Genomic DNA, 25,748 nt, shown 5'->3' with positions numbered 1-25,748 from the left:
TCCTTTAAATTCTGATTGTTCATATTTGCTTTCAGTTCTGGCAAGTGTGCTTAGGTGCTGCAGTAAGTGCTTGCACAGCCTCTGTGTGACCAGGCCCTCCCCCTGCCCCTCCTCTTCATTAAATAGTTCGTGGTACTGAATTGTTTGTCTCTGGCCATGGTCTGCAGTGACTTTTAAAGTACTGTCTAAAAGCTGCTGCTCCTTTTCCTGGTAAATGGAGCATCAGCCTAATGCAGAGATAACCTTGCTGAGGAGGTGTTGCCAGGGGAGAGACACTAAGAAAACCTAGAGGGAGGGCAGAGCATTTGGGTTTAGGATGGAACTGTGCTCCTCAGCCCACAGTCCTGACCTGTTGGAAATAAGGTGCAGTTTGAGCTGCCCATGTCTTATTATAATCTTTGGAGGGAAGGAGGAACTTGTAACCTTGATTCCCCTTTAAATAAAAGGATTAGTTTGATTCTAGACTACTTCTCTGATTAAATAGTTCTGTGCTCTTGTAACAACAAGAGAGATCTCTAGACACAGTATTTAATTTAGTTGGTTTCCTGAACTTGGTTATAAAACATCAAAGGTCACTTATGTAATCAGAAATGTTTACAAAACTGCTTGTTTACTATATAGACATATATATATAGACAGATGAATGTTGTGAAGGTACTATCAGGAAAAGGTTAATCCAGTTGCAGAGATTTAAAAGCCTTTTTCCAAAATCCAATGCTATGTATTTAATATCCTTGATCAAATAATGTATATGTGCCCTTTAGTTCAGAGATGTATCTTCTGTGCAATATGGACTACACAATGTGCCTACAGAAAACTACAAATGGATTTTTATTCTGGATGTATTTTGTCTGAACCAGTATTTTGTTAAGAGAATGAAATCATGTTGTAGGCAAATAATGTGCTAGATAATCGTTTGAATATTTCAGATGATTTGATTTCCTTCTGAAACCATATTTGAAGTGTTTCTACTAAAATACACTACTCACTCAGAATTGCCTTCTCTGAATTTGTCTTGGAAAGCCTGTTTAATACAGGCTGAAATGTGTCATGCTGCACCAGTGGCATCGAGCAGTCACTTACTGTAGTCCAAGAATTAGGTGATTTTCTAAGTTATGTAATTTCTAAAATGCAGAAAGGCACTGTTAACCAGTGGGATTTGAGCCACACTGACAATCAACGTTCAGTTTTCCTTGAATGCCAGATTACTACTGATTGTCTTTGAAAAATTAAAAAAACAACTTTACATCCTCACTGAGGTATTTGAGGATATACTTATGTGGAATTTTCCAAAACCAGCTGGCATTCTACTAATTTAATTTTTTTTTTAATGCTACATTTGGAGATTGCAGTACTATTGGCAAAGTTTCACGCAGGTAGCCCTGTGTTGCTGTGTAGGTATGAGCATTGGCAGTTATTGAAACCACTGCCTCTAAGTCTGAACTGAAGAGTATTGAAGTGAAGCATTCTGTGCTTTCACAGCTCTCTTTTCATGTTTCAGTATTAGCTGAGTACACTTTAAATTCTCTTACGTGTAATAATAAATATAATAATAACACACCTTAATAATGCTGATTGAGAGAGACTTAGTCCCTTCCTTCAGTGTTTATCTCTACTGCAGAAGTCTGCCTAGCAGAGCTCCAGGGCAGTTGCCTGAGAGCTCTGCTCCCCTTCACAGTGGTGCAGAAAGAGTTGGATACCCACAAAGGAAAGACTATGCCAAGGATTTATTTACAGCAAGATTATTTTAAAATAATATACTGTATTAATGAAGCAGTGTGGCTATTGGAAGCTGCATTTAAGTCCGACTTTTACTTTTAAAAATGCTACTTTTTCTGTGGTTGTGAGCAATCCACCCCTTTGTTAATAAAAAACCATAGAGTTGAGTTCACCTGTTCATCCCAGCCAGTCCAATTACCCTTATTTGGGTGAAAAAGGTTGGCTGTGGAACTAAGGGCAAGGTGGAAAATAGAGTCCTTTGCTGAACTCATGGTTCCCAGGCAAGAGCTGAGAGTCTAAAAGTTCCTGAGAGCCACACAAGGTTAAAAACTAAACCTGAAGGGAACATGGAAAGCAAAATACACTGTTTGCTGTTGCCTGCAGTGTGGTACTTGCTAAATGTTGTTGTGGGCCAGCAGAGAATAGGGGCCCTGGTGTCACTGGGGGTGAGAAGCAAACAGTGCTGTAAATGCACAAGAACGGGTACCAAAACACTACTTCTGTAGCTGTCTGGTTTGCATAATGGACTAACAATCCACAGCAGCCTTTCTGACACAAGCTTAGTTCCTGATCCGGAGCTGGATCCACGCAGGAAGGTCTTGTGCCACCACTGGGACCAGAGGCAGGGCTGGGAGCATCCAAAGCACCTTCTCCACATGGTTAATGGTGCAGTCAGGAGCAGGTGGCACAAAGCTCCATCAGAAAGTTACACACCAATAACTGGAACACCTCCCCCTGGTCACTGAACATTTCTGTCCTCTCAGTGCTTTGTCAGATCGTATTCCTGTGTGATTCTCCTGGGCAGGGTTGGAAACACCTGTAAATAAGTCTGCTCCTAGGAATGCAGAGACTCTCCTTGGGCTGCAGCAGGAGCTGTGGCAGGGTCATGCTACTTCAGTGTAATGAACCAATAAAAGTGCTGCGTTCTGGTGTGTGCTGCCTTAAAACCCCTCTTGTCCTTCCCAAGCTTGAGTGGCACCTGTGGGGACGGTTGTGGAGACACGCGAATGTGGCTGTGCTTAGCATGAGGCAATTGTTCACCTTTGGATTTGAACAAAGTTGTAAGATAACTATGCAAATGTATTTTATTAAAGGGACACATGAAAGGATCTAGTTTGTCTGTTGTGGTTTTTTGTCCATCTACAGAGGATTTTTTTTCCAGCTGAATAGCTTGGAATGAGCATTGTGTCGCCTGTGATAGAGTGACTTGATTTTGCTTTTTACCTCTTGAAAATTAATTCATAAATTTCCTCTGTTGTAGCACAGTGTCCTGTGTTTACTGATTAGGGGAGATTGGATAAAAGTTTTTATTATTTCTCCCAGGGCCTGATGGAAACTGCCTTTTCCACAGTGGCAGATTTCTTGGATTTGTTCCTTTTGTGGGTTTCAGAGGCTGCTGGTGGCTCCAGGAGTGACAGGAGTGTGTTCAAGTGCGTTGGCCTTGTGTGTGCCTGCAGAGCTTGTACCTGCCATGGTGGTGTCCCCTGATGCCATCAGCTGCTCTCTGACTCTACTGAAGGGACTGTGCTAATGCCAGCCCCTGGTCCTTAAGGGGACACATGGCCTTTCTATGGCAGGCTAGGAAAATAACCAGGAAAATAACCCCCAACCCTTACCTGTTTTTTGCAGCCATGTCAGCTGGCTCCAGAGTCAAACAAACAATTAAAACAAATAAACAACCCTTCCAAAAAAAAACCCAACCCTAAACAAAACATTTCCTTTTAAAAACAGTTTGTATAGAATCATGAAATCATTAAGGTTGGAAAAGACCTTTAAGATCATCAAGTCAAATCATTAACCTAACAGAAATAAACCACATCCTAAAGTGCCATCTCAATATGCTTTTTTAACGTTTCCAGGGATGGTGGTTCCACCACTTCCCTGGGCAGCCTGTTCCAGTGTTTTATAGCCCTTTCCATGAAGAAATTTTTCCCAATATCAAATCTAAACCTCATCTCTATCCCTAAAGAGTCTTCGGTGGTCAAATAAAAAATAGTCACTTTAAACTTGCAGGTTTTTTTCCCCTGTCCATTGAGTGGGAAAGTCTGTTGGGAAAATAGTGATAGGTGTTACTCCTCTGTCTTTCATTGGAGGATTTCCTGTCTTCAGAAACTGTCCCTCTTCCTCTTGAATGTGCTCATACCCAAAAAGTTAATAATTGGGAAGGTTTTCTCCCCCAGCCCCTCCTGTTTTTCAGGGCTTTGAATGTCCTGTGGAGGCAAACATCTTTTCACTGTGAAACTCAGTAGTTTTCCATGCAGGGGTAGTTATGTTAGTAGGAAAAAATACTTCTTGTTCAGGTATATTTAGAAAGTATAATTTTAAACATAACTTCAGAGACTGGGATTTCCTGTTTATAAACTCTCCAGGTTGTTTTACCCTGGCAGCTGTTTCCTCAGCTCAGAGAGCAGGATTTAGCCCAGAGGGCACCACAGTCAGTGTAGGCATCTCTCTGTTGCTGTGCCCCAAATTTCCAAGGTTCCAGACAGCCACTGCTCGCTCTGGTGGAAGTTCAGGAGAGGGAGCTGGGCAGGCTGTGCCCCAAGCTGGCTGAAAGCCCTGCAGGCTGGCTTTTCCTCCAGAGGGCAGGTGTCCCTCCTGGTTAGCAGAGCAGGTGAGGAGCTGCAATTCCTTGCTGCAGACACGCCCAGAAATCCCACTGCTCTTCCAGAGCAGTTCTCTGCTGCCTGAGGACTTTGGGATGAAGCTTCACCAGAGGGAAGCCAAGCCAAGAGCTTTCTGCTGCCAAACAAGGCAATTTTACTGTTTCCATGCACACTCCTGGCTGTTAAACCAGCAGAAAACTTCTGTCTTCTTTATCCCCCTTTGGGATTTATTTGCTGCCAGCATGTGAGCAGGGAGTCAGATAAGTGCCAGAATTGATGCAAGGAAAGGAGGGAAAACAATGTGGGAGGAGAAAGGGTGGAGATGTAGCTCCACCCTTTCAGCACCGGTGACCCCATGGGCTGCTGTGGCCACTTAGGAAAACATCGGCAAATGCTCTCGTTAGGCTGGTTTATTCTCTTTCTTAGATTTTTGTTTTTCCCTTCAGACTCAAATGCCTGAATTCTTCCTGTAAAATCAAACGTGGGGATTGCATAATGTGTTCTTATGCCAGTATCATCAGACCAATCAAAATTGGGAGTGTATTCACCAGCAAACACTAGTGTTTAAATAAAATTATATAAAATGCTAAATACAAAATAGCATTTGTCCCTTCATCCCAGAAGCTGACAGTCCAAACACAAGGTTAGCACATGAGCCAGGTAATATAAGTGCATTTTTGCATCTGATAGCAAGTTTATGAACCAAATCTATTTTAATGCATAAAATAAGCCCATTTCTGTCCCAGGCTTGGCCTCAACTTTCAGTAGTCGGCATGAGACAGACCTAAATCCCAGCATGTGGGTTGTTCCAGCAGCTGGGACACAGGAAGCCAACAGGAGCTTCAGTCCATCCCTGCTTCTGTCACAGGACTGCACCTTGCAGTAGGAAAGGGAGCCACTGACCAAAGTGGGACTTCCAAATCTGGACAATTAATACCTGGTTACTGTGAAAGCCCTTGGATTATCCTAAAATTTCATGACTTAGTAACCAGATGGGCTTAAAGTCAGTCCTGTCCAGACTGAAGAGTGGCACAAGAATCCAGAAGTAGCCCATTGGCTACAAACTGTCTCAATGGACTAAGACATCAAACTTAGCAGGAATCACTTTTATCAGTAACTTTACTCCTTTTTGCTCATCTAATTTTGGCCTGGTTGTAGCTTTGGGGATAACTAAGGCCAGGAGTATTCTGTGTGATCAAAAGAGCTTCAGTCCCTCATCTCTTCTAAAAAAGTGTTTTTTCAAACCTTGTCAGAAAGCTTAAGATCTGTGATCCTCCTTAGGGTGTAAAACAGAACTGAAAAGTCCTGACTTTCAATCTAGCTGTTGTCTTTGCTATTTTACTTCTTTGTGTTGTTCAAAGGGTTTCCTTGTTATGGTGTCCTAAAATTTCACTTGGCAAGAGTTTCTCTTCTGCTGACAGCTGTTCTTTCAGCACACCTTGATGCTGGTGTAGCTGGGAGCTCAGGAGCCTGTGAGGCTCCCATTAAGCCACTGTCACATCAAGTTCAGCCTAATGTTTAGTGTTTCTTGGTTTTTTCCCTCAAATTTATTACTAACTCGCCTTCCCATGAGCAGATCTGTACCATGGCAGTGAATAGTCACATCCTTGTGTACCAGGAGTGTCAGGGAGACACAGCCCTTCCTGCTGTAGGTCATTCTGCCTTTCACGACTCCTGTAAACCTTCATGAAGTATTGTTCCTCTAGAACTGCCGGATCTAAGTGAGTTCCTGCGATGTCCTTTCTGCTATCCTGCAAAACCCCCAGTTCACCTGGTATTGCAGTCTGATGCCATCACATCCAGTGATCAATGGATGTTCTCAAACGCTCTGTAATTGTGCCTTTCTTTTCCCTTTTCCCCCACCCTGCTGCTTTGCAATACTCTGCTGTGTGATGGCTGGCAGAGGGATCAGATTGACTTTCTGTGCTCTCCTTTACCCAGTTAAACACATTCACCACTTTGGTTTTACCAGTTTTTGGTTTGGCTACTAAAGTTTGAACACTGTTGTCTTGTTTACTAACATCCAGTAGAGATAGAGTTGTGTGAAGCTGCAGGGTCTGCATGTCCTGACAGAAACTTGGGATTGGTGTCATTGACTGTCGGTGTGTTCCTGTGCATGATTTTGATTCCTCATCCTTGATGCATAAAAATAATTCAATATATTTCCAGCTCATTTTGAGGAAAAAAAAAAAGTTGGGCAGCTTTGAAGTTACACAGCTATAATACTATGTGTTACAGCTTTACAAATTGGTGGTGGAGTTTGTATTAAAAATTAATAACTAAGGCAAGAGAACTTCAGAAATGGGGTGGGGGTTAAAGGTGCAATGTCCTAAGTCAGAACCAGCCACATTTTCTATTACTTCATCTCACAAAAGACAACTTAGAATCATAGAACCATTAAGGTTGGAAAAGACCTTTAAGATCACCAAGTCTAAAAAAGACATTGCTCAAGGTAAGAGAAAATCACAGTTTCAAATTAATGTGGCAGAAGACATGAGAAAAACCATGAGACAAATGGAGTGGCAAGAAGTCAGGAACTCTTACTCTGCATCACAGTACAGGGGGTGAACAAAGAAATTAAAAGGTGATAGACTGAAAAGTGGCACAAAGAAGGGAGGGGGTTGATTGCTACATCACTTGATCTTGAATCCCGCTGCTACTGCAGAGAGGGTTTACCAGTGCCTGTATAGTCTGAGACACAGACTGCTGAATGCTGGTGCAGTTTTGTTAATTGATCAGATTTGATGCCTTGAGTGGGATCTGAACTCCTGACTTACTTCCTGCAGGGTGTGCTGATCTCCAGAGCCTTGACACCATGCAGCCCATGGAAAGGAAAAGGCAGGGCTACATTCATGAGCTCATTCAGACTGAAGAGAGGTACATGGATGATCTGCAGCTCGTTGTAGAGGTGAGATGTCTTGGATGTGAAAATTCATTTGGAAAAAGAACACCTCTGTACTGAATAATAACAATAACGGGCTTGTTATGAATTGTGAGATGATGGAGGAAGAAAGGTATGGGCACCTCCCTTTACAGTGAGTGATATGTGGCTGCTCACCAGGCAAAAGCACCATTTTGTGAAACCCATCAGCTTACAAAGACCCTCCTGTTTTCCAAATCCTGTTCTTAGGTGTTCAGGCTCAAGAAAAGGGTGATGGGCTGGGGCCAGGTGTCGAGCAGAGCTGCACAGAGCTGTAGAAGCACCATTAAAGCTTATCATGTGCCTTCTCCCCAGTTTTATTTCTGGAAGCAAGACCACCTCCCTCAGCAGGGCAGGGACAGACCAGCATTAAGGGCTCTTGGGCACCCAACTTGACCTCTCTGTACAGAACAATGGTGTGGTGAAGTGGCAGATGTTAAATAGTCTCTGCTCCCCAGAGATGAGGTGCTGAGGGCTCCTGAGAGCAGCTGTGGTTCTGCACACAGGGTGACCATGAGTGCTCTGGGTCAGGGGACAGGAGCAGTGCCTGAGTGTAATTTGTGTAGTGATTAACTCTGAAATCATGGGAATGCTCTTCTGAGCTGTCAGCCTGCAGATCCCAGTGCTTGTCCTCGCTTTGCAAGTGCTGATGCCGGTGGCAGAATGGGTCACACGCTCAGGGGAAACAGCTGTCACAAGTGCTTGTAAGGAATTGCTTTTAACTGCAGAGAAATTAAGACACTGAGCATTCATAAAATGTCACTGCTGGGCTAAGCAAGAGGCTGGGCTGTTTCTGTTCTCTGAAGAATTGCTCATTTTTTGGCTGCAGGTTTTCCAAAAACCAATGGCTGGTTCAGGCTGTCTCACAGAAGGAGAAATGGGGCTGATCTTTGTTAACTGGAAGGAAGTCATCATGTCAAATACAAAGTTACTGAAGTGAGTACTTGCCTGCGGTCTTATATTTTCCTTCTCATTATTCTGTTGTTCTTCCCCCAGGAAGTTTTCTGGGTTTACAGTCAATGTTCTGTCCTTGCTGATTATTTCCTGTGCATGCTTGCATTCAGAACAGCTAAATGCAGTCAGACTGCTTCAAAAGGAGCTGTAATAAGAGACAGGGAGAAATAAACAGCAAGAACAGATGTACACTTGCTGTAATACCTTAGAAACAGACCCTACACAAAAGTATATGCATGGGAGCTTTTCTTTCCAGTTTTCTGCAAAGTAACCTTTTATTGTCTAAAAATAATCTTTAGAAAGGTACAGTGGCTAATAATTCACTGAATGGGATGCTGATTGACTGTAGAGATTGATGCTGATTGCCCCAGAAACCTCAGTGGAGAGTCCCAGCCCCCCAGACCCCATCAGGGAGATTCTTCAGCTCAGGGTGTGGTGTCAGTGACTTCCTGGGGTTTCAGGCAGGACTCCAGCACCTCCTGGAAGTGCTTATGCTGTGTAAGGAAATTCACCTGCCAGATTTGTGTCCTTTCAGAGGTGGATCTGTAAGGGTTGTGATTTAGGCCTCACAGGCTTGGCAGCAGAGTTGGATGGTGATCTCTTTCCTGTCTGCAGAGCCTTGCGGGTGCGTAAGAAAACGGGAGGTGAGAAGATGCCGGTGCAGATGATCGGGGACATCCTGGCAGCAGAGCTGTCCCACATGCAGGCCTACATTCGCTTCTGCAGCTGCCAGCTCAACGGAGCGTCCCTGCTGCAGCAGAAAACTGATGAAGATGCCGATTTCAAAGACTACTTAAAGGTATCTGATTCAGTAGCTTTTGTACCCTCTCCTTTCCTCAATGACAGGAGCCCATCTAACCAGCATTGACCACATCAATATAACCTAGAAGAGTAAAATCCTGCAAAAATAGCTAAGAAGCTTCCAAGGTGTATTTGCACGGTGACCATGGCTAACACTGTGTGTGCTCTTTATTTTCTCTCTAGCTAATTTACTTAGGCCATAAAAGGAAAATTGCCAGAACAGTTGACATCAGGCATTTGTTTCTTTCATTGCTTTATTCTTTTTCAACTGAGTGGAGCCTATGGTGTCAAAATAAAAGCTGGAACAGTTTTGAATGTAAGGATTTTGCATCAACAATAGCCCTGTGATTTATGCTGGCAAAGCATCTGGGTGCGATGACACTGCCAGCTTTCCTCTTTGTTCTAGATACAAGTAGTGTTTACTTACTGAAAAAATCCAAGATCTCTTGGAATGCCTGGAAAAATGAGTCTGATCAGAGAATTTTCAGTATTCAGTGCCAGAGATGCAACTACTTTCTGATGACTAATGCAGTGTCTCTGCTAAATCTCTGGGTTGCACCACAGAAACTTGCCCTGGACCCTCGCTGCAAAGGAATGCCCCTCTCCAGCTTCCTCCTGAAACCCATGCAAAGGATAACGCGCTACCCTCTGCTCATAAAGAGTGTGAGTACCCCAAGTGAGGTTTTGTAGCTGAATGCTTGGAGTTAGATCTCCATAGCAAAAGCCAAGATAAAGGCTTGTCCCTTTTTGGGGATTTCTCTGACAGGCACCTTGTTTTACCTGTGCTTTTTATCTTGTTTTCTCCCCTCTTTGATCCATGGCAGATTCTAGAGAACACTCCAGAGAGCCACCCAGATCACAGTAACCTCCGGCTTGCCCTGGAGCGTGCGGAGGAGTTGTGCTCCCAGGTGAACGAGGGCGTGCGCGAGAAGGAGAACTCGGACAGGCTGGAATGGATCCAGGCCCATGTCCAGTGTGAAGGCCTTGCTGAGGTACCTACACTGATGCTCTGCAGGGCTTTTGAGTCATTTCAGAAAGGCTGGGGAGGGAATGGGAGTCCTTGCTCACATTCCTTATTGGAGCATGATCCACTGCTGAGCTCTAGACAGGCAGCTTTTATGGAATTCCACTCACCAGCCATAATGTGATGAACCATTGTTTTTGCATTACTGTAGTGGCAGGCAAATCTTGATTTACCAGCTTAAAAACTGGTACCATTTAGACCATTAAACAGATAGAATTAACTCTTCTGTCTGTGATCATGCTGCCACTATGAAGGATTTTACTTAGTGTGTGTTTCCCAGGATTTTCCTTCAAGCAGGAAGGGAACAGCAGCCCTCAGTGCCAGATCCTCAAGGATATGTGGTATTCAGGCTCCTGTACCTTTAAGGACAGCCTCCACACTGAGGTGTGTGTGACAGTTCTCCACTGCTTAACTAACCAGGGCTTGACAGACCCAGAATGTCTGTCCTGGTTCCACCACCCAATCACCTGTAAGAGGTGAGCTGACTGCAGCCTGTGCAGCCTCTTCTTGAACAGAGCCTCTGGACAGCACAGAAGTGGCCATGCAGTAAATGCCTACATCTGGTCATCTCTCTGTGTGATTTTGGTAAATCTGAAATCTCCTCTGAGGTGAGGGTTGTGCTGTTGCCATGGCTGATCACAGAACAGTTCCCTTCTTTTCATTTATAATGGAATTCATTAAACAAAAGAGAAAAGCATTTTCAGCAGCTTGGTCAATCTCCTCAGTGAGGAGAAGCAGGAGCTGATGACTACACAGACTTGCTGCTGCTAATGGGTTTTGTCTCTTCACAGCAACCCGTGTTCAACTCCCTCACAAACTGCTTGGGACCACGGAAGCTCCTGCACAGTGGGAAGCTGTACAAGGCCAAGAGCAGTAAGGAGCTGTATGGATTCCTTTTCAATGACTTCCTGCTGCTCACCTACATGGTTAAACAGTTTGTGTCTTCTGGATCTGATAAATTGTTCAGCCCCAAATCCAACTCCCAGTTCAAAATGTACAAAATGGTGAGTCAAGGTGCTCCATGGACATGTTGGTGCAGTGGGTCCTGGCTTCTGATGAGGAATGCTGCTCTCCCACTGGGATTAGCTGTGTGGCCCCTTTTGCTGGCACATGGGCACGTTCTGGCAGATAACTTGCACAAATGACATTGGCTTAGTACCCGGTAAAGGACTAACCAAGATTTCTGCATCTTGGTTTAACAAACACTTCCATCCACTTTGGGGGGAAAGGGCAGAAGTAGCATTGTGCCTGAACAGCAGAGTGGGATGTTCAGAAGCAGGACCTTGACTTCGTTTGCAGAGGTTCCTGCATCCTCAAGAAAATTCCTGTCCTTCAGAAAACAGTAGAAGGTGCAAAATTTTAGTGTCTGTGCCCATATAGTGTGTGTTCTCAAGATTCTGAAACTGGAGACATAAATGTAAGTATCAGGGCTGCTTTCCCACAGAGAACCTGAGAGATTCCTGGATTTCTGAGCTCTTGCAGACTCCTGCCCCTTTCACAAAGCTCTTTGCCTAGGAAAACAGAATGGGGTGAATCACTAGAATAGTTTTTCTCTCAGCCCTTTCTTGCATCCTTTATACAGTGATCTCATAGTTTGTCCTGTGTCCTATGACTTTCATTTTCCCTACAGTAAAACAGTGTATTTAAACATGCTTTTGGAGTTCTGCCTGTTGTCACAGGGTGATGCTGCCACAGTGACATTTGCTTCTCTTTCAGCCCGTTTTCCTTAATGAAGTCCTTGTGAAGCTTCCCACAGACCCTTCAAGTGATGAGCCAGTTTTTCACATATCACACATTGACAGAGTTTACACACTTAAAACTGACAACATTAATGAGCGGTGAGTAGTGAAAATGCAAATCATAGCTTAAACTTGTTCATTGATGCTGCAGACACAGGGGCTCTGGGCTCAAGAACAGCTGTCTCTTGGTCAGGAAATAAACTGACTTGACTCTCATTTGAATGAGAAGTTTTCTCTGATTTTGTTCTGCTTCTGCAGCAGCTCTCGCAGTGGCATCCAGCCACATATCCCAGTCTTCCCCAGTCCTGGGCAGTCTTTAATGTGACCCACCAGTCTTTAATAAAACAACAGCTCCATATCCATTTATTTAGGCTGATTTGGACTGTGGCGTAAGATTAAATCCAAAAACTCCATCGCCTTAGTCCAAGAACTGACTTGATTTGTGATGCCGCTAAAACTTAGGGAGGGGGGAATGGGGAGAGTGGGGCAAAGTCACTGAAGATTTTGCTGCCTGTGGGATGACCCTGACTCTAGGGATTGCTCTTTGCAGGACTGCCTGGGTCCAGAAAATCAAAGCGGCATCAGAGCAATACATTGAAACGGAGAAGAAGAAACGTGAAAAGGCTTATCAAGGTACCCACCGAGTTCTGTATTTCCCTCTCATCCACCTGGATACAGGGGCAGGGCATTTCCTGGAGGATGCCAGTGTCTCCTTCTTCAGATCTACTGCCAGTTATTACAGTTCCAACCAATCTGTTTATTCCTGACCTCTTTGTTCCCAGCTCGTTCACAGAAAACCTCAGGAATAGGACGCTTGATGGTGCACGTGATTGAAGCAACGGAACTAAAGGCCTGTAAGCCCAATGGTAAGTGAGGGAAACGGTCTCAGTGCACTTTCATTCCTGTAACGTTTGGAAAGGCTTGCTAGAAGGAGTTGGTCATGTGGGAAACACTGGTTTGTCTACAGTTTCTGTATGAAATACTCATTCTTCAGCTTCGGAGGACCAAATTAAAACCAGCTCTGTGCTGCTCTGGGATACAGGGATTGCCTGATCCACACTTTGTGGCAGCAGCATTGATGTGTGTCCAAGGAGGCTCTAGATGGAGGGGGTGGTTCTGCACTGCAGAGGGGTTTCATTCCCTGTTCTGTGTTTAGGGAAGAGCAACCCATACTGTGAGATCAGCATGGGCTCACAGAGCTACACTACCAGGACCCTGCAGGACACCCTGAACCCCAAGTGGAACTTCAACTGCCAGTTCTTCATCAAGGATTTGTATCAGGATGTCCTGTGTATCACCATGTTTGACAGGGATCAGTTCTCACCCGATGGTAAGTGTGAATATTTAGACAAAGAATGCTTTTTTGTTAACTGAGGTACCCAGTTCCTCAGCAGCAGTTTCAAGAGCCTGTAGGTCTGACTGCTGCCTGAGAAACACTGGGTAAGAACAATGCCTCAGTACTCAGGAGGTTCAGTAGCATTCCAGAGCCAGTAACACCACACAGTCACATTTGATCCCAGTCTGGCTTTTTGTATCAGACACAGAATTATTTTCTTGTCAGACTGAGGAGACAGACAAGTTGAAAGCAGAAGTTCTACTCACAATAAGTGCTCAAAAATAAGGTCCTGGGTTATATTTTCACAGCAACAGCTTGATCAGTTTTCCTGTTGCTTGGAAACTGAGCACGTTTTTGGCAGTCAGTTACTTCTCATATTCTCTAAAAGGTTAGGTGCTTTTTCAGGGCTCTGACACACAGTCAGTTATTGCACATTAGCAGGGAACTGCCTTGACCTGAGATGCTTTCTGTGTAGCTCAGTCTTCTCTCCTGTGAGTTAATGTGAGTTTGGCTGGCTGCTTCTCCCAGCTGGACAGCTGAGTTTTGTTTTTCAGTCCATGGTGAAGATTTTAATGTGTTCACACACACAAAGATGTCATGTAAGAAACAGCCACACAGAAGGTGTATGATTTCTGAATAGCACTCTAAACCTACTAGTAGCAGTAATTGTTGAAGGTCATTGTTCTTGTGAAAACCATATGTAGGCATAATTAAAACTTGGCTGAGCCAAAATAGTTGATTTTTTTTATTGCCTTTGAGCACCTCAGCTGATTTGTAAACAAGTTCCATCACCTAACTGACCAGCCAGCTCTGAAACTGAAAAACACTTGAAATTGTGTTTCTGAAAGTGTATTTCTAAGAGAATTTTTAAACCCTTAGCTCAAACTGTGACATCCTAATTCCACAGCATTGTTCTCTTCTAAAAAAGCCCTTTTTTGTCACTGCTTGCTGGTTTACACAGGGCTGGGGTCCAATCCAACTGGAAGCCTGGGAGCACTGCTCTGAACTGAGCATATACCCCACAGCATTGCATTAACCTGACTCACTCCGATTTTCTAAGGTCAATATCTCTTCCTAATGAAATTTCTTATTCATTTGCCCAACAGATTTTTTGGGTCGCACTGAAGTTCCAGTAGCAAAAATCAGAACAGAACAAGAGAGCAAAGGCCCCACAACTAAACACTTACTGCTGCATGAAGTTCCAACAGGAGAAGTGTGGGTGCGCTTTGACCTGCAGCTGTTTGATCAGAAAACACTCCTCTAAGAACATTTTTTTTTTAATTTATGAAGGACAACTGAAGCTAACAGCCTGAACAGCTTTTGGTAAAAGATTTTTTTTGTCCCATGCTGCTTATTAAGCAAGAATTCCTGCTGCTTCTGTATTTCCTCTTAGTTCCTGGTTGCGCTTAGTTCCTTGCAGTGTTCCAAGTTGTTGTTGATCTATGCAAACACAAACGTTACTGTAAATACAGTACTATAGCTCAGTGCCTTTTTATTATGTTGGAATTTCTTGGGTTTGGATGCCAATGTTTCCATTTTCAGGGCCATAAAAAGTATTACATAGAAATGTGGCACCAAGCTGTTTGTATATTTTACCACTTAGTCTGACAGACAGACTGAGGAATGGTTTAAGCTCAGCACTAGAATCATTCCATTTTAAATCTTAGAAGTGATATCCACTGGAATTTCCCCATCTCAGGATGATAGTTTTAACGGTTAAATGCTGAAGAAGCCTTAGCACTGGAGAAATCTCCAATATATTGTATATTCTTGTAAGAATCAAGTGTAGTTCTTTACTTGACTTTAGTTTTGCACTGGAATCAGTAACTGCTACTTGATTTTTCTTTTTGCTTCAATTTGATTTATCATTCTTTGCTGAGACAATGTGGTTGTGAAGAATAACTAGAAAAAAATATTTTAAATACTGTGACCCACAACAATGTGGCAAGATACTCTTCAGCTCTTTGGGTTTTTTCCTAAATATAAGTTATTTGTGTACATTTCCTTGGTCTTCCAGACCTCCATGTGAATCTTGAAGCTTTGACATTGCCAACATGTATATAGAGAGTAAAATATAAGTTTATTAATTTGTCTACAGATGTTTATTGATGCATAGTGATTTTTAAAAAGTATATTTTATTGTACAGGAGAATGTGAAACAATGAGAAAAACTTACGGGATTTGTTCAAGGAAAGTTTATTACAAGTTTAAAAGGTTTGCTCTGGGGAACTGTCACCCCCTTATAAACCTGTAAAATTAACTGGTTGAAAGTAAAAACTTTCTCTTGGCACCAAATCAGGGATGGTTAAAAAAAAAAAAAAGAAAGTTTGTTTATAAATATTTGATACATATAACCATTTTACTGCCTCCTTTAAACTGCTTTGTTGCAGAAGCACAGCATGCAATTCTGAGCAGCCTGTGGCCCTGTTTTCCACGGGTGCAGAAATTCCTCCTGAAGTCTGGCAGTTTCCCACCCCGTCACCATCTGTGCACCCTCCTGTTACTGAGTCAACCTCTGTTATATTTAACAGTTTTCTGTGGTTCAGTATTTCTAATCCTAAATAAAACTCAACTCTTGGCAACTCTTGAGAGACTGTGTATGTACAATGAGAGTTTGGAGGACAGAAAATGTTCTGTTTCCAGGCTTTGAGCCCAGAGGTGCTGAGCAGCCACCCCAGCAGGGAGATGGGACTGGCACAGGAGAGGGACAGGTTTGAGCACACTGGCAGCAGCTGCCAACTCTCCAAAAAGCACCAGATGTTTTATACACCACTTCCCATTTCTTCTCCCCTATTTATTGCCTGCCTGCTCAAAACATATACAATGTATGTTTAAAGTTTGATTTACTGCTTGGACACTGTCTCCAGGAGAGAACAGCAGCATTATCTTTATTGAGCTCAGCCCAAGTTAAACCTCTTAAAATAGCAGGTTTTGTAGAATGTTGAACTGGATATGGTAAGAAAAGGAGCAGCATCCCAGACATTTATTTGGCTGCTGGGTAACAGTATTTCAGAACTACATGTTTAAGACAGTAAGTTTATTGCAGTTTGTCCAAAGACCTGGCCTGTTCTCACTTGCTTTGGCAGTGCACATGACCTGTTTTGTAACTGGTACCTTTGATGGCTGTCCTTTCTGCTGTGGTCAGCTGGAGGACAGGTGGCATCACTGGCTCTCTCTGTCATTGTGCTGGTTGATGACTATCATCCTTTAAAGAGGAAGAAAAACTGTTGCCATGGTTTTGTAAAGATCAGCTGAGCTATCAGATTATTTCCTTCTACACAGCACACACTGAGCATGCCTGGGAACTCTCCAACCCTCCTTAGAGAGAACACCCTCCATGCTGCCACAATGGATTTGAAATGAGGAAAACAAACCGTCCCCTGCCATTGCTACTGTGCCTCAAAAACTGGGCTTAGTATAGATGCAGACTGTGTTCTTGGTGAAAACCACGTTCAAACACCCTTGGGCTTAAATGCAGTAGGAGTGAGTTACCAGAACTAGAATGTGCTCCTCTAGAGCAGCCCCCCAGCAGCACATCAGTAACACGTTCTGGTAACTTCCTGCTGGTCAAAGTGGCCTCCAAACCTCCTCACACCTTCCAGCAGTCTCTGCACGTCTTCTGGAAGAATGGATCGTACTCGGATGGGTCATAATGATCCAAAAACACATAGCCCTGTGGGAGAAGCAGGAACTGGGTCACGTCTCAGAAGCTATTGGTGGTTACAACAGTGAGAGCAGCCAGCCTGGGTGGGACATAGCCAGGCATGGCATAACACAGCACCAGAGGTGGCTGAAAAAGAATTCCCAAACTTTCATACACCTCAGAAAGAAAGTGACTGAACTGTAAGAGGAAAATTCCTCCATCCATTTTAGTTTATCACAGGCATAAACACATTTTAAATTATTTCATGAAGCATCCAGAAATAATTACAGGCTAAATGCTAACCTTAACTAGGACAGTCAAGACAATGGAAATTTTTTTTTACTGGAAAATGTTTTTTCAGAGAAAAGAAGTCCTGAGATCAGCTCAGTTGGTCAGAGCATGGTGCTAATAATACCAGGGTCATGGGTTTGATCCCAGAATGGGCCACACACTTAAGAGTTGGACTTGATGATCCTTCTGGGTCCCTTCCAACTCAAAATATTTTGCAATTTCAGCAAAACAATATTAGAAAGAAAAGCAAAAACAGGAGTGAGTGAGTCCTCCCTAGCCACAGCAGGTCAATGGTCTGCAAGAAGCCAGCTCCAAGTCTGGGTTCATAAGCTGGCTTTTCCATCAATACATTGGAATAAAGACCTGAACCCACACCTCATGGTTCAGGCCACAGCTCCATCTCATCAACAACACTGCCACAGGTGAAGGAGAAGCCTAATAGCAGGGAAGAGAGAAAAAGAAAATGGGCAAAAAGAATGAAGGGAAGGGAAAACACATCCAGAATTAACCACATTAACTAACCCACACAAGTGTCTCAAGTTCTGCAAAATTTATCATATCACAGTTAATGCACACTTATGCAAATAAGTTGTCCTGTAAATATGAAGGACCTCAGCCTGCTTTTCCAATGTGCTGCTGACAGGCCTGACGCCACAGAGCAAAGAGACAAGGTAGAAGCTGATCACTGGTGCTGGTGCTCCCCTTCAGGCAGAAGGACAAATCCTAGTACATCAGCCATTGCTTCTGGAGGCCACCCAGTGAATTCCTGACCTGGCACAGCAGCTTGCAAGATGGACTGATGCAGACCCAGATATGTACAGTACACCCAACACAGCCTAAACCACAGGACTTCAGCAGTTGGACTGGTTCAGTTCTTTGTCATTCCATGGAGTTTAAATGCATGGGTCTGTCATATCAGGCCTTTAAAAATGATAGTTTGGTCTCTTTAAAACAACACAGCTCCCATGATATTTTCATTTCTGGATGAGTAGCTTGTTTACAGTCTCACAACTCCACTGTGCAGTGGTTTCCACTGATAACTGCCTGCTCTCATAAAGTATTATATTTGTGGCAGATTATGTATCTGCTTTTATTTTTTTCTCTTTTTTCTCATTCCTGAGATACAGAAAGTTAAATTGTGGGATATGATATTCAAGAGTGGTATGAAATTAAGGGCAAAATGAAGAAAGCTAACAAGTATTTTCTACAGTGACTGCAAGTTTTGTGAATAAACACACGGAACTACAAAATCCATGAGTTGGGTCTATTACCTGCATGCAGACTTAATAAAATCCTTTGTATCTCTCTTATTTTTTCTTTTATGAAGCTTGATCAGTAGCATCCAATGCCACAAAATCGTTTCACTCATGCTCTGCCAACAGAGTGCAGCACTGCTGCAGATGAACTCCTGAGCTGTGAGTGAAGTCCACACCCTGCTCACTCATCCTGTGGTTTCAGCTGACAGAGCTCAAATTTTCCCACTAAATGGTCCAGCCCACAGGGAAAACACACCTCAATAGGGTGTCTCATCATATTCAGACTCCAGCACGTGTTCACTGCAGCAAGCAGTGCTGCTGTTGATTGCTGGTGAACGTACACAGTTCTAACACCACCATTACAGAAGTCCTAGGGAAAAGTCAGCTACAGGCAAGGTATAGCTGAACTCCAGGTTACTCAGAGGAAATAACAGCTAAACCCCTGATCTTGACCACGACCCTCTGTATACAACCCTCTCCACAACAGAAATCCGCTTCTTATTGATACCTTCTTTGCACAGTAGTTCAAATACTGAGAGAATTGTTCTTGTCTCCTTTTCTGCACTTCTTCCTCTGACTGGCTGTGCATTTGGTCCTTCATTTTCTGCATAAATGGCTCTGAAACATCCTCAAGGTATTTTTTGTACAGAAGCTCTGTCTTTCTCAGATCTAGGAAATCACAGTGCCTCAAATATCTGTCCACCTCCTTAAGTAAGAAATGGAAAATAAAAACCATATAAACTATTGGTCAATGACAGTAAAGATTCCACAGGTGAAGGTTTGCAGCTTGGCTGACCTGATTGCTCACTGTTCCAAGGCACCTGTTTTCCAGCCCTTCCTTCTTCTGCTCTTCCCTCTTTCCACTTCCCACCACTTGTTTCCCAGCCTGCCCTTTCAAGAGCTTCAGCATTCAGACCCTCAATTTTTGAAGCCGTGCTGCAAGATTGGCAGAAAATGACTCACTTTTTCCCATCAGGTTACTGAGCTGAAATCACTGCATAGCAGGGGGCTGCAAGCACCAGACTGTGAAATACAGGCAGCAGAAGGACCTTCCCTGCAGCACTGGCATTCTGCTGATCACATCAGAGCAGCCCTCCTGCCTTTTGCTCACAACACCACTGTCACAAATTACCACACCCACAGAACAAATACAAGGTGCAAACAGGCAGTTCAAGTCACCTGGGATTCACATTTAGGGTTACTACTTCACTTTATCCAGAGGAGACCGAAAAGATCAGAAGCTCCTAACGCGAAATTAGTTTTTCAAGAATACAGGCAATTAACATTTTCTCATGAATAACTGTTAAGGAACTAAAAATACTTACATGCAGGAAAGCACACAGCAAATGAGAAAAGAGGTACCACTTCTTACCCTCACAAAATTTTCTCTGTCCAAGAGGCACTGAACAGAAGCAATCATGTCTCGGCTTTGATCAGGTGCTGCCTAACAAAACATGAAAAAAGCCCACATGAGGTGAAAGCAGGACTTAGAGTAGATTTACTTTTGAATTCAAAATAATTACTGGTGTCATGATTAAAGGCACATTATACCACAACCCAGCTGGCAAATCCTTTTAAGATTTGCTCTGAACAGTTGGGTTAAGTAACACAAAAGAGTGTTGGAAGAACTGGAATGAGAACTGGAATGTAGATGCTCAGACCTCCTTGGCTGCTCCTCACCATAACCAACCACCACTTCTTCCTTGCCATTGTTTCCCACCTGTGCCAAACATGTGACTCCTTAACTCCTGCACTCCACAATAGGAGTACAGGCAATGCAGACCAAACCTATCATATGGGGATGGGATGCATTTTATGCATAGCATGGAACGTTAGCCTGCTACGCCCTGTGCTTAATATTGATTTTTAATTCCAAATGACAGTGTAGTTTTCAGTCATGTGTGCCTTGGCGCTGCTGACCAGCTCCACACTCCTAAAGGTTTATACACTGAGATGAGCAGGACATCATCCATCAGAGCAAACAAGAAAGAGACAATAAGTATTAAAAATTCCACCAGAACCAAAGAGAAAGAGAAAATCTAAATTTCTGGTATGTTTCAAGACCCTTTTATCCTACTATATGACAACTGGTATATTGTATTATGCCTGATGAATTTACTTCACATAGTCACAGATCCTTTCTAAACTCAGCACTGTAACAGCAGCACAGACATGGCCATCACTCCAGCTAAGAACCGTCACTGGTGAACAGGTGAAGAGTTTTCCTTCAGGATGATACATATTTTGAAGAATCCTTAAGAACTGAAGGAGTTGGGCCTCCTTTGACTGAAGGAATGAAGTCTCTTCTCTCCCTGGAAAAGAGCAGGCCCATCACAGTCCTACTTACAGGGCAGCTACAAAGAGGGTGGAGGCTCTCACTTCACCAGAAGCCACAGCAAGAAGATGAAGGGTAAGAGGTACAAGTTGCACTGGCAGAGGCTTCATCTCAATGTAAGAAAGATATTTTTACAGTGAGATCAATCATTCACTGCACAACCTCCCCAGGGATGTGGTGGAGTCCCCATCACTGAAGGCTTTCAAGGTGCAATTGGACAAGGAGCTGGATACTCTCATCTGGTGTCTCTTTCCCATAAAAGGCTGGGCCAGACGATCTTCTAAGGTCCCTTCTATGGGCTGCTCCATGACTCTGATTCTAACTAGTCACAAGCTTGTTTCAGGTTTTGTGGGAAACCTTTCTACACACCAAACTGCAAGTAATTCAATAAAGCTGCCTCCAAAGGATGCAAGAGCTCAATAAAACCTATTTAATCTGTTGCTATTTTCAGAATTCTTTGTTCTCCTTCTCCATGACAAACATTTCTCAGATTTTACTGAACTTTGCAAATAACAATTTTTTATTCTTTCCTTCATAACTTCCATTTCATTTCTTCACTCAAACTTTCACACAACAGAAGCCTTTCCTTCTGTGTTAGCCAATCTTTGGCAATATTTTCCTTCCCAAAATGTCTGCTGCAATCAAAATTATTGGCTGTGCCAATCTGCTGATGCTGAGAAGAACCTCTGGATAAATATAAAGAAAGGAAAAGGTCTGCATAAAAAGACGACCTGATTTACAAAGATCAGGCTCTCATCCAGGTTCCACAACCAAGCCACAAAGTGGGATGGAATGGTAAGTAATACAACTGCAATACCCATTTCTGCGTGTGCTGTAGAGGGACAGACTGAAGCACAAAGCTCCTGCTCAGGGCTCACAGATTAGTCCAGGCACATGCCAGGGATGGAAGTCTGGGGGCACAGAGCACAAAACACTGTCAGTATTTCAGTGGGATTGGGTGGCCTGTTCCAATACAGGACCCAATTACACAGCTGGGATCCCAGTTACAGATACTGCTCTCCTGTGTTCTTCACCATAGAACCCACAGCTGAAGGAATACTGGGGGTCACTCACCTTCCAAGGCTGTTGCTGTTTGGGTTTTCTCAAAGGCTTCCCATTTGCAAATCTTTGTAGCCAGGGACCCTCTGAGCTATTCACACTATCCATGGTTGGATTAGTCTGGAAAAAACAGTAACACTGTCAAAGCCATATAAAACTATTGCATTAACAACAAAAACTAAATTTTCTTACAATTCCTACTAATCAATGAAACAGATCTCTAAAGGACTTGTAACTGCTGATACCTGCAGCATTTTCCTGTCACAGTAAGTAAAACAGGGAGATGAAGTATCAGGTTTGCAGTCAGATACTGCCTCTGGTGGGACTATTTGTGCTCATCTCCACACACCATGGACAGTACATTTTGTTTCAAAGAACAGTGATTGACAAATTATTTGAAAATGCCTGTCAGCTTTGGAAATATTTCAGTTACCCAATTTCACCTCTAAACTATTACTTCTTTCCTTTGCGCCTTTTTCAATCACATAAAGTCCCTTTCAAGTAACTGCCACATCCCACGTCCCACAGGGACAGCTACATTTTATTGGTTTTTAAAGTTAGTTCTACCAGATGAAGCTGAAGTGCTAACTCAGCTCTAGTCAGAAAATTCTATCTTCTCTCTTGTATGTGCATTAGGATACCTGGATTGATTTATAACAGAGACAGTGGAACCACAGAGGCAAAATGCCATTTACAGGAACCTCCATTTAAACCCCTATTTATTTCAGATTCACTGGAGACACACTGCTTCCAGGAAACAATGGAATCATAACATTACTTAGATAAAGAATGGAACAAAAGAAAAGTTTATTTCTGCAGAGATACTGACCTCAAGTCTTCAGACAGATCTTTCAGTTATAACAAACAAACAAACAAAACAAAATAAAATAAAAATGTGATATTCAATTATTTTTGCAATATCTAGTTAAAAGAATCTGCAAAGACTCTTGAAGATAATTTTCTTTTTTTGGTAGACGACAACTCTTAAGAGTTTATTCTGTCGCATCCAGCACTTTAGTGACAATATCTGACTGCCAACTTACCTCTCTGGAGTGCAGATTCAAATTTCTTACCATCAATTCAAGGTAAAGTCTGTAATCTATATCTTTATTTGGTTCATTTTATATTCCCTGCTCTTGTACACTGACAAAAAACTTCTGCTGGGATAATTCCTGCATCCTCACAGCAATGCTTTCCTGTCTTTTCTGACTGAAAAAGTCAGAATCCACAGGAACGCATATGTTGGAAGGGACTTCAGGAAGTCACCTGGTCTTGTTGACTTTTCCCCAGTCTGGAAATGAAACTTAAGATAATTTTAGTAAGGAGATAATATAAATGGGGATCTTTATTTGAAGGCCTTCAGAGGCAGTTATGGAAAGATGTCCACAAAAGCCCACACCCCCCAGGGGCGAGTACATTTTTATAGGTTTCAGTAATAATTAGTAATAATTTAGTAATACCATAATTGATAAAAAGCACCAATTAGAAGGACAAGTGGTGATGCAATTGCCCCAGGTCAAGCCCCTTCTCTGGAGCCCCCCTTTCAGTTTAGTTGTACTTTGTCCATGAAATGTATTTCATGGTGTAGGGCAGCCTTGTAACCCCCTCTATCTGCTTAGGGAAAGGCTATGGGAAAGTACTGGGAAAACTAGTCACTAATATAATAGTGTTACAAATATATGTGTGAACAATACAGAGAACATATAAAAGAAAAAAAAAAAAAGGCAAAACCCAAACGGCATCAGTCCCAGTGCCAGCTTGAAGAAAAGCAAACTTCACAGACCCAATTTCTGATACAACATTAAGAGGCAAACAGCAAGGGCTGAAGAGGTTTGGGTACCTGAGGTGCTACAGATTTGGCATTAGACAAATCCAACACACCTTCCTATGAGTCATACATCATCCCTACACACACAGGTGCCACAGGCTGCTGTGTCATGCCACCATATACAGATTTCCTTCAACTCCAAGCTGTTTTGTTCTTCTGAGACAGGAATGCTGTAAATCCCCGGACAAGTTTAAGATGAGGAAAATATCTATTTTAATATTTCTAAGCTTGTAAAACAAGTAAAACAAATAAAACCCCAACAATTACCCATCTTTCTGTCTATTTTAGAAGCTAGTATTAAGATTCCATGCACCTCACAAAGAAAGACTGAGCACAAAGCAGAGGAGGTGTTTGACCTCCTCAGAGAACTGGGACCCCAGGGGAGGTAAAATAGAAAATCTGCCTCTGCAGCAATCTGCCTTCAGGAACCTACAAGTAGTAAAGACTATAGCTGCAGATTCCACACCCACCCCTCCCATCCTCCATAACTCAAGCTGCTACTGAATCTTAATCCTTTTATTTTTCTGCTTTTTTTTGACTCTTGCTAGGAGATGCCAACCCTCTTCTCTGCAAAGGCAGGGCTCACTGATATGAGAGAGCAGCTGCGTGGCAGGTCTTGAATCTACAGGAGTAATAAAGTAAATGAAAATAAATGAAATAAAGGATTTTCAGAATCTGTATGGGTAAAACAAGCATTTAGTCAATCCAGCAGCTGCAGTCTGCAGATGCCAAATCCCATGACCAGGCTGGACATTTGTTTCACTGTGTCAGATCCCTGGAAGTGTCCAAGGCCAGGTTGGATGGGGCTTGGAGCAACCTGGTCTATGGGAAGGTGTCCATGCCCGTGGCAGGAGGTTGGAACAAGATGATCTTTAAGGTCCCTTCCAACCCAAACCATTCTGTGATGATTAAACCTGCTAACAACTATGCCTAAAAATCCTTGCTAGAAAAACATGCTTCCTTCTGTGCAGTCAGCAGTGTAGCTCTGTGTAAGTTTTAAACACAGGTTTCTCTTCTTTCCTCAGTAAAACAAGGTTCTTCCCCAAACACCCACCTGCTAAAATTCACACTCTCTGTGCCCAAACACGAGGCTCTGCAGCAGCTTTGAGGAAATACATTTTAATCACTCTGTGACAAATATAAGCTCTCTCACACATGCATCAGTCCTCTCAAAATCTTGTTCAGCCATGTAGGCTCCCGTATCGCCCTGCACAAGCACAGCGGGCTGCCTTTACTGCTGCCTTGGCCGCCTCTCATTGCCTCAAGTGAAGGGACATAGAACGGTAAGAGAACCGTAGGAGCAGGACAGCTCTGTGAACAGAACCTTTTAAATTGTAAATGCTGAGCTAACAGGCAACGCGTACATGCCCGGAGGGTCCTTGCCCTGGCTCTGCACTTCGGAGGCAGCGATGAGATAAAGGCCGGCGAAAGAGAAAGGCCGAGCCCCCTTTGGGTCCGGCTTGCCCCGCACCCTGCCCTGCCCTGTCCTGAGGCGAGTCCCGCAGGCGGCAGGGAAGAGGAGGCGGGGATCAAAGATCCATATCTACCCCCGTGCCGGGGTCATCACCGAGGACGGTGAACACAGCCCCAGGAGACAGCAGAGGCGGCGGGATAGGGCTGCAATAGAAGCGAAAGCCACCCCGCACGGTCCCGCCCGCCTGAGGGGAAAATGGCGGCGCGGCGCACCTTAGACCTCCACACAGCATTCGCACCGCCCCTCCGTGACCTTCCGCCGAAAAAAAAAATAGTCCCTCACCCACCACCCACAGCCTCTAAGGATGAGGAGATGCCGCCCGTAGGGACAGGACCCGGCTACCGTGGGGACAGGGACACAGAAACCCGTGGGGACAACGTCACGGCAGCCCCGATCTGGTCCCGAAGACGGACGGGGCGGAGGCACAGCAGGATCCCTCCGCGCCCGGCCACGCAGCGTCCCGCACTGCCATGGCAGCCCCAACGCGCGCGCTCCCGCCGCCAGGGCTTCCCACCAATCAGAGAGGCAGCGCGCGGTGAGCGAGCCAATCACGAGCGAGAACGGCGCCGCCGAGCCGAGCGGAACCGAGCGGAACCGAGCCTGGGCCGGCGGCCCGAGCCGAGCTGAGTCGAGTGGAGCCGAACGGGGCCGAGTCGAGCCGTGCCGAGCCGGCTCAGTCGGGTGCCGTCATTTATTATGCAAGGTTCATTCAATGGTATTACAAGATTTCACACATTCCCGTGCAGTGCTGACCATGACACGA

At 43.8% G+C, this 25,748-nt stretch overlaps 2 protein-coding genes across 8 annotated transcripts in view; one reads left to right on the top strand and one right to left on the bottom strand.

Moving 5' to 3' along the window:
- ITSN2 (intersectin 2) overlaps positions 1-15,688 on the top strand; it is an 80,104-nt gene extending 64,416 nt beyond the window's left edge. For all 4 annotated transcript variants that reach the window (XM_015620804.3, XM_015620801.3, XM_015620803.3 and 1 more), the window contains 11 exons: positions 7,112-7,233; positions 8,075-8,181; positions 8,815-8,998; positions 9,565-9,663; positions 9,825-9,992; positions 10,816-11,028; positions 11,741-11,862; positions 12,314-12,396; positions 12,546-12,629; positions 12,920-13,093; positions 14,206-15,688. In XM_015620804.3, the coding sequence (XP_015476290.1) occupies positions 7,112-7,233; positions 8,075-8,181; positions 8,815-8,998; positions 9,565-9,663; positions 9,825-9,992; positions 10,816-11,028; positions 11,741-11,862; positions 12,314-12,396; positions 12,546-12,629; positions 12,920-13,093; positions 14,206-14,363 (1,514 nt within the window). In that variant the 3' untranslated portion in view covers positions 14,364-15,688. The remainder of the gene's footprint in view (positions 1-7,111; positions 7,234-8,074; positions 8,182-8,814; positions 8,999-9,564; positions 9,664-9,824; positions 9,993-10,815; positions 11,029-11,740; positions 11,863-12,313; positions 12,397-12,545; positions 12,630-12,919; positions 13,094-14,205) is intronic.
- On the bottom strand, positions 15,474-25,460 carry FAM228B (family with sequence similarity 228 member B). 4 transcript variants are annotated; one of them, XM_033513087.1, is made up of 6 exons: positions 24,566-25,456; positions 21,699-21,803; positions 19,662-19,733; positions 18,798-18,995; positions 16,695-16,772; positions 15,474-16,304 (listed from the first exon to the last, which is right to left on the bottom strand). In XM_033513087.1, the coding sequence occupies exons 2-6, from the start codon at positions 21,789-21,791 to the stop codon at positions 16,278-16,280; spliced, it is 468 nt and encodes a 155-aa protein (XP_033368978.1). In that variant the 5' UTR covers positions 21,792-21,803; positions 24,566-25,456; the 3' UTR covers positions 15,474-16,277. The 4 variants fall into 4 exon arrangements, with proteins under 4 accessions (XP_033368978.1, XP_033368981.1, XP_033368980.1 ...); XM_033513090.1 differs by lacking the exon at positions 18,798-18,995 and having other exon boundaries at positions 24,566-25,460; XM_033513089.1 differs by lacking the exons at positions 21,699-21,803; positions 24,566-25,456 and adding an exon at positions 19,086-19,225.
- Between the last annotated feature and the right edge of the window lie 288 nt (positions 25,461-25,748).

This window comes from Parus major, chromosome 3, assembly GCF_001522545.3.
Source record: "Parus major isolate Abel chromosome 3, Parus_major1.1, whole genome shotgun sequence".
Taxonomy (NCBI): domain Eukaryota; kingdom Metazoa; phylum Chordata; class Aves; order Passeriformes; family Paridae; genus Parus; species Parus major.
This window is presented reverse-complemented; position numbering and strand designations above follow the sequence as displayed.